Raw genomic sequence first — 8,791 nt, forward strand, 5'->3', positions numbered from 1 at the left:
AACCATATAGAAAATTTGAAAGAACAGTACAATGAACAACCATATGTTCAACCCCACCCAAATGTTATTTTCCCATATTTGCTGTTTCTTTGCTCCAAGTTTTTCTGCAGAACTCCTCTCCTCCCATCACTGTGCATGTTACCACTAGCCTTTATTTCTCAAGGGTTTTCTATGTGCTGGGGGACCTGTGCTGGGCGATCAGTATGGACCATCTCATTAGAGCTATACTTCCACCCTACTAAATAGGCTCTATTGATATTCCCATTTTTATAGATGAGACATAGGCATAGATATGTGACTTGCTTAAGGTCACCTGGCAAATTGGATACAGAGCCCACTTAGTGAATCACTATACTACCTTATAACAAGTAAACTTAATCTCATTTAAGCTTCTCAATCTCATTTAGAGTTACAACAACCTCGATATCAATTGTACACTTCAGAGAGGATATGAAATTTGCTAGAGGTGACAGAGCTGAGATTCAGTGCCTGATCAGATTCATGACAGTGAGACTGAAGGCAATATGACAGGTGGAGTCAAAACTCCAGCAAGCCTCTGTCTCATTTCTCAATTCGGTTTTCTCACATCTGTAAGACGATTCCTGTAACGTGACTGTGGTAGACTGTGCTGGCTCTCCAGATGTGTTCTCTACAGTCCCTAGTGAATGGGGTGCACTGAGTAAATCTGCCACCTATCTCAGAAAGAGAGTGTTTTGAGAATTACCGGAAACCTGTCAGTGGGGGACATTTAGCAGTGTGGCTAAGAGTGGGACCCTAGACTCAGATCCTGGCTACTCCACTGTTGTTTAATTTAGGTTCTGTGCTCCAGTGTCCTCCTCCTCTGAAAAATGGGATAATAGACTCTGCTCCACAGAGTTGCTGGAAGAATGAAATAACAAATGCTGAACACAGTACCTACTACATAGTTAATGCTCAATATAGCCATTATGACTATTATGCCAGTTACTTTGGGCTCACATGTAGCAGCATGAACAGCTGGACCATGTGATTGCAGGGTAAATGGGCTCGACCTGCAATGGCCATGACCACAGTCAAATCCTTGGTTTCCAACATAACTCCAGTTGAACACGGGATTCTCCATGCCTGGATATTGCTTGCTTTCCCCCACCTCTGCTAGTGTGCCTGTGTGGTCCCCAAAAGCTTCCCAGCCCCACATCTGCCTCACCAGCAAGTGCAACCCTCTGGACAGCATAGAGGTTCTCTTTGAGGGTCACAGGACCCAAGCCATCAGGTGATCCTGACTCCACTAATCTCTGGAATTCAGTATCTAGGACCTCGCCTGACCTGGTGTTTCCACAGAGATCCCAATTACAGAGTGAAGGGAAAATCCCGCAAACGTTGCCAACCACCACCATTCCTGAGCTGAATTCACCTTCCCTCCCCGCAGACAGACACTCACAGGATTTAGACAAACCACAACTGTTTATTGGGGAAAGACTCAGCTCCCTCATGTGCTCGCTGCAAAATAAATAAAATACCAGATGCTACTATCGTACACTATTTACAACCTGCAGTTGACCAAGCAGGTCCTGAAGCCTTCTCTGTGGACCCATACTGCACTCTTCTGAGGCTATGGGAGAGGTCCAGCAGCCGGGTCAGGTACTAAAAGGAAACCAAGGGTCTGTTTTATTTCGAGCTCGGGGGCAGGCTGCACTTCTCGCAGATCTGAACGGGCAGCATGTGAGTCAAGGAAGTACTGTTTATGGCCACCAGCAGCTGCAGCTTGCCCAGGCAGTCCTCCAGCGCCACCTCCGGGTGGTCTCCCAGGCGCAAGTCCACGGGCCGCGGGACCCGCAGCATGCGGTCCGCCAGCGCCAGGCAGCAGATCGCCAGGAGGGAAGGGGAGTAGCTGGTGAAGGCATAGTCGGCCAGACTCAGCTCTGCCACCCCCCGCGCCAGGGCTTGCGCTTCCAGAGCTTCGGAGACCTCAGCCTGCCCCGACTCCACGCGAGCCTGCGTGAAATGCTCCAGGAAGAAGCTAATGGTGGGCGCACCCAGTCTGAAGTGCAGCTTGTGCAGCACGATGCACTCGAGGTTGCAGAGCTGCTGCCGGGAGAAGGCGCCGCAGCACAGGGCCAGAAGCTGCTTCACGCGCGGCGGGTGCACCTCCACCTGCAACACAGGGCGCACTCAACCCCGCCTTGCGGCTTCCCGGGCCCGAGGCCCACCCCAGTATGAAGCCCGGGACTTTCCCTATCCCTTCCAGAGAGACAGCCGGGGCTCTGCCTCTCCATTGCTTCCAGGTAAGTGACCTGGGGCGTACTTCCAGCGCAGTTGATCTAACTACTGTCCAACTAAAAAAAAAGCTTGGGAAATTTTGAAGGCTTTTTCAGAGACTAGACTAGAGGTGACAAAAGAGCTGTTTGGGACAGATTACAGCTATTAGTCTTTTAGGCTATTTCTTTGGGGGCTGAGTGACAGGATTGTTCGTTTGTGGAGGAATTGTTAAGGCTAAGGGATATATGCATACGCAAATATCTGAAAAAATGAGTTCTGGGAACCCAGCACTGAATCTTGCGCGCTAGAAAGACCGGCGGCCAGGGAGTGGCGGGGAGTTTGGCTGCGTCCCCAGATGCCGCGTGTACCTGTTTGATGCCCCAGGTACCTGTTTGCAAGCGATGAGCAAGGAGGTGACCCCGAGCAGCTGGAAGCAGTCTGCAGCCACCGGCGTGGTGGTGAGGAAGCGGTCCAGAGTGTTCACCGTCAGGCACAGCGACTCGAAGGAGAGGCCGAATTGGCGGTGCACCGGGATCAGCCAGCTGAGCAGCTTACAGCGGGATTCCGCCGTCACCTGCCGGGAGGGAGAGGGGAGGCGGCCCGCTGGGCTTAGGGTGGAGAGGGACTGTGGGAGGGAAGGAAGGGCCAAGAAGAATCGGGGAGCTTCCCCAGAGAGAGGCAATAAGATTTCAGAGAGAAACGCAATGGAAACTGGGAAACGCGTGGGCCGTGCTGAGCCGGAACACCGGGATTGGGACCTGTCCCAGAGAGCGTCGTACACATTACTTCGCGTAATGCGCTCAGCAATTCAAAGGAAAGGGAGGGGTTCCATTTTGCAGATGAAGAAAGAAGCTCAGGGGTGTTAAATAACTTGCCTGAGTTCGGTAGGAGTCCGGACTCAACCTAGAAACGAATTGCTCTCTACCTTGCCCCACTAGCCAGCTTGGGACTTGGGGCAAGTCCCTCAAGCCGTCTACGCCCCCCTTCTATCTGTAAAATGAGGCCGGTGACCCGCCCCTCCACGGCCCTTTCTGCTTCAACTGGGGGCGGGAGCTGGGCTGTCCCGGGCCCAGGCGCTCGGAGGGCCGACCCGGCAGGAGAGGAGACAGCCTGGGAGGAGAGGAAGAGCGGCGGCGGGGAGCTGGCTCTACCAGCACCTCACTTGTGGCTGCCGCGCCAGCGCCTCCCGCGGGTGGAAGTGGCTCTCCTGCGCCTTGCGGAAGGCGTAGCAGCTCTGGCCGTAGTCGCGGAAGGTCTGTAGATCTAGCTGCGCCAAAGGCTGGGCCGGGCCGGGCAGGGGGCTACCGCCCCGCGCCGCAGAGGGGCTGTCTGTGCCGTCTGAGCCGGAGCTGGGGGACTCGAACAGGTCGCAAATGCCGGAGTCTCCCGGGAGCGGGCACGGGTCCAGGGGCTGCAGCGGCTGCTTCCTCTGGAGGCGCGGACGCCTGCTCTTCTTCACGGGGGCGCGGAGGTTCTGGTCGTTGTCCCGCCTCCCCGCCCGAGCGGCGGGGCTTGAGGGGCTGGTGGGACAGGGGGTCACCATGATGCGGCCGGGTGGCCGCTTTACTACTTTCAACGCCCCGGCTGCGGCGGGCAGCAGACGCGCCCGCGAAAGTGCGAAGGAGGCCGGGCTCAGAGGTTGGCGCGGCCCTAAGTACCCGGCCGGCTCCTTCTGCCTACCACACCCCCGGCCTCTCACTGGCTGAGCCCAGAGCGGCACTGGAGCCGCGATTTTCCGGCTGGAGAACCACTCGCTCGCTTCAGGGCGCAGGCAGCGCGTCGCCTCCGCGGCGCGCCAGTGGGAGGGGGAGCTGCAGCGCGCGCCGGGCATCAGCCTTTCGCGCCTGCGTCCCGCGTTACCCGGGCAACCGGAACTCGGGTCGCTGCTGGAGGCCCGCACGCTGAGTGGGAGTGGGGCTGCGGCGGGCCGGGCCAAGTAGCTCCGCTGCGCCCGATAAAAGATTCTCCCAGGTGGCATCTCCCTGTCCTTGGCCAGATGGTCTCGACACGTGCGGGCACCTCTAACCCAGGTCGGTAATTTTGTAAAGGTCTGATCCTGAGTTCCAAACGAAAGTCTGGCTAGAGTTCTGTCAACACAGGAAAAGTTTTCTTCAGTGACCCAAACAAGCAATAGTGTTAATTCAGTTGCGTTTGTGGATTTTGTTTCGGTGGCTACCGTAGTAGCCAGTGCCCTTCCTTCCGCCGGCCTCGAGGAGCAGAGCCTCAGCAGGGCAGTCTGTGCTGCGGCTAGATTGGAGCTCCACCAGCCAGCCACGGCGTTCGCGCTCAAAACAAAACGGAAAACTGCCGGATGAACTTCAGTCGGCAAGCAAGTCTGCAGGCCGTGAAGACTTTCTCCCACACTTTTCACCCCAAGCCAAGTAAGCTGGGGCTGCAACGGTTTAAGAACGTTGGAAAGTTGCATTTCGAGTTTGATCGAATTGCTCACAGCCTGTTCCGTTTTAGGTCATTAGCTTCTGGCCTTCTACCCCGCCAGCAGCCCAGTCCTTTCTTGGTTTTTCCCTGCTTCCTGCGTCTGCTCCTTCAGGGTGATAAACTCAGGGAAATTAAAGCTGGAATGGGGACGCCCAGCCCGACCGGGCGGGGCAGTTTCCTCAAGGCGCCTCGGGTTTTGTCCACAGACTCCTGTCCCGGTAGAAGCTGGAGCCCCTCTCTGGCCTGACTGAATCTTCCTGAGGGTCTCTGACCCTATAGGAGAAGGGGCTCCAGGAGCACAAGTAACCTATAATCAACCTCACAGGCACTTAGCAACGGCAGAAAGCCTAGGTGCCCTCAGCCCGTGTTTTCCAGAGGCCCTCTAAGAGGCGAGGCTACTGGGTGCCAAACCAAGAGCAGGTTCAGCCACCTAACCTCATTACAGAAGAAAGCTGACAAATGTGCCTACCCAAAGTGCAAGTTTGTCTATGAAAATTTAGTAGATGGTGGGAAGGTGTCTCCTAGAGATGCAGGTGAAAGAAAAGGAATGGATTTTGGGTTCTGACCACTGTTCCTCCTATTTCCTCGTAACTCTGAGCAAGCTCTCTATTCTTCTGCCCTAAATAATGTCATCTGGGCTGGGTGTGGTGGCTCACGACTGTAATTCCAACACTTTAGGACGCCAGGGCAGGTGGATCACATGAGGTCAGGAGTTCGAGACCAGCCTGGCCAACATGGTGAAACCGCATCTCTACTAAAAATACAAAAATTAGCTGGAGGTGATAGCACACACCTGTAATCCCAGCTACTTGGGAGGCTGAGGCACAAGAATCGCTTGAACCTGGGAGGTGGAGGTTATAGTGAGCCAAGATCATGCCACTGCACTCCAGTCTGGGCAACACAGCAAGACTCTTGTTACAAAAGAAAAATAAATAAAATAAGTAAATAAATAAATAATCTCATCTCTAACATGGGAGATGAGCTAAGAAACACTGGGAGTAGTACCAGGCCTTACCGCCTCTCAGACTATTGTTGGGGAACATTATGGGAGGAGCAGTTGACCCTGTGGAGGGGGCTCAGATATCAGACTTATTCCTAGAGAAGCTTTCTGGGTGAGGAGGAAGAATCCAGGAATTCTGATTTTTTCATATTGGCCCAAGTGGCCAGTGTGGTAAAGTGAAAAAGAGCAGGAAGTCAACTCCTTTTTCCTTTTTTTTTTTTCTTTTAAAAATCTAATTATGCTTTCATCTATTTTTTTTTTCTTTTTATGCTTTCATCTATTTTTTTTTTCTTTTTGAGACAGAGTTTCACTCTTGTTGCCCAGGCTGGAGTGCAATGGCACGATCTCTGCTCACCACAACCTCTGCCTCCTGGTTTCAAGCGATTCTCCTGCCTCAGCCTCTCTAGTAGCTGGGATTACAGGCATGTGCCACCACGCCTGGCTAATTTTGTATTTTTAGTAGAGACGGGGGTTTTTCTATGTTAGGCTGCTCTTGAACTCCCAGCCTCAGGTGATCCTCCCGCCTTGGCCTCCCAAAGTGCTGTGATTACAGGCGTGAGCCACCGTGCCCGGCCATCTGTTTTTTTCTTTAAGACGGAAAGAGTCTCGCTCTGTTGCTAGGCTGGAGTGCAGTGGGGAGATCATGGCTCACTGCAACCTCCGCCTCCCAGGTTCAAGTGATTCTCCTGCCTCAGCCCCCTGAGTAGCTGGGACAGCAGGTGCGCACTACCACGCCCAGCTAATTTTTGTATTTTTAGTAGAGACCGGGTTTCACCACGTTGGCCAGGGTGGTCTTGATTTCTTGACCTCGTGATCTGCCCACCTCAGCCTCCAAAAGTACTGGGATTACAGGCGTGAGCCACCATGCCCAGCCTATTTTTTCTTTTTCTGAAAATCTAATTAGTGAAGTCAACTCCTGAGGGCAAAACTCTGGTTCTCTTATTGGTTGTCTTAGGCAAGACATTTCCCCCTCTCTCTGAGTCTCCGTTTCCTCATCTGTGTTTTTTTTTTTTTTTTTTTTTTTTGGAGATGGAGTCTCGCTCTGTCGCCCAGGCTGGATGGAGTGCAGTGGCACGATCGCAGCTCACTGTAAGCTCCGCTTCCCGGGTTCACGCCATTCTCCTGCCTCAGCCTCCTGAGTAGCTGGGATTACAGGCACCCGCCATTATCCCCAGCTAATTTTTGTATTTTTGTAGAGATGGGGGTTTCACCATGTTGGCCAGGCTGGTCTTGAACTCCTGACTTCAGGTGATCTGCCCGCCTTGGCCCCCCAAAATGCTGCAATTACAGGTGTGAGCCACTGCGCCCGGCCACACTGGAGCTATTCTGAAAAAAAGCACCATCATTTGATCCACCTGTGGAGATGAGACTCTCTTTGCACCATGCTCAAAATGCTTTGCACTCCCAGGGAGTTTGCCTGTAGTTAGAGTCAACTCCCAACAGGCAGTGCCTGAGCTTTGGCTTGATGGACGTATTCCTCAGTTTTCTGGAATGCCTGCTGTGCCAGGTGCTGGGTCTAAAACCGTAAGACTGCACGGGTCCTGCCCTCACAGAGCTGCATAGTTGTGGGGGAAACAAAGAGCCACTTGTTGCACTTGTTTAAATGATTACTGTGTGGTAAAGGATTACTGATAGAGGATTTACTGGATTTAGGGTTGACAGATAAAATACAGGACACAGAGTTAATTCAAATGTCAAAAAAACAAATGTTTAGCATTGAGTATGTCCCAAATATTGCATGGGACATATTTGTAAGAAAAAAATATTCATTAGTTATTTTACTGCAGGGAACATACTTATACTAAAAGATGATTTGTTGTTTATCTGACATTCAAATTTAACTGGGCATCCTGACATCTGGCAGCCCTACTTGGATGTCACAGAAACCCACAGTAGGAGCAATTAGCCTGGCCTGGAAAGGCTTCCCAAAGCAAGTGGTAGTTAAGCTAAGAGAGAAGGAGTTGGGTGGAGAGAAGAGAGGAGGGAGAAATCATTTTAAGTAGACTAGCAGGATGTGGGAGGTTCTGGAAGCAGCATGATTCCTGAAATGTTTTAGGGCCTACTTGATACAGAATGATTGGAACACAGGGTCAAAGGGAAGAGATGTAGGGGAAAAATGGCTAATACTTAAGTAAAACTTAGGTGCCAGGAACTTTATTATGCTCTTCATGTATATTATATTCATTTCATCTTCCCAGTAGCTCTGTGAGATCGCTCCTATTATTTTCCCCATTTTATAGATGAGAAAACTGTGGCACAGAGAAGTAATTTCCCCAAAGTCACAAAGCTAGTAAATGGCAGAACCAGGTCAAACTTAGCCTAGCTCCTTGCTCCATAATCACCATGCTTCAATAGTAAGATCATACAGTGCTTTGTAAGCTACATTAGATGTTTAGACTTTACCTGAAGCCTAAAGCCACTGAAGAGGCCTGACCAAAGGAGAGAGAAGATCTTTTGTTTAAAAAATTACTCTAAAGCTGGGTGCCGTGGCTCACACCTATAATCCCAGCACTTTGGGAGGCCGAGGCAGTCGGATCGCTTGTGCTCATGAGTTTGAGACCAGCCTGGGCAACATGGTGAAACCCATCTCTACAGAAATACAAAAATTCACTGGGAATGGTGGCATGTGCCTCTAGTTCCAGCTACTTGGGAGGCTGAAGTGGGATGGTGACTTGAGCCTGGGAGGCAGAGGTTGCAGTGAGCCAAGATCATATCACTGTACTCCAGCCTAGGCAATACAGCCAAATCTTGCCTAAAAAAAAAAAAATTCAAATTACTCTAGCTGCTTTGTGGAAAATAGATTGGAGAAGAAAAGGTTGAAGGCCTGTTAGGTGCAGTAATTCAAACAAGAGAGGATTGTGGGTAATGAGGATGGAGAAAGGATATTAGATTCTAAATATTTAGGAAATAGATTACAAAGGGGGCTCCATGTTGGTTAGGTGAATTCAAGGAGCTCTGTGAGTCTGGCTTATATACTCAGGCAAGTGGGTTGGCAGGTAAAACAATGTAACCTGTCACTCTGTTTAAGGTCAAAGAGAAAGTTCCATGTTTCCATTCAATTAAGTCTTCACTGTAAAGATAGAGCTTAATCAGGATGCAAGTACCAAAAGACAATAT

The 8,791-nt window shown here is 51.3% G+C and overlaps 1 protein-coding gene across 1 annotated transcript; it reads right to left on the minus strand.

Moving 5' to 3' along the window:
- Positions 1-1,424: 1,424 nt before the first annotated feature.
- Positions 1,425-5,606, minus strand: CCNO (cyclin O). The gene is made up of 3 exons (XM_001098228.5): positions 3,401-5,606; positions 2,627-2,812; positions 1,425-2,133 (listed from the first exon to the last, which is right to left on the minus strand). Exons 1-3 carry the CDS (start codon positions 4,661-4,663, stop codon positions 1,648-1,650), a joined length of 1,935 nt encoding a protein of 644 aa, XP_001098228.2. The 5' UTR covers positions 4,664-5,606; the 3' UTR covers positions 1,425-1,647.
- Positions 5,607-8,791: the final 3,185 nt, after the last annotated feature.

The sequence above is a fragment of the Macaca mulatta genome, chromosome 6, assembly GCF_049350105.2.
Source record: "Macaca mulatta isolate MMU2019108-1 chromosome 6, T2T-MMU8v2.0, whole genome shotgun sequence".
Taxonomy (NCBI): domain Eukaryota; kingdom Metazoa; phylum Chordata; class Mammalia; order Primates; family Cercopithecidae; genus Macaca; species Macaca mulatta.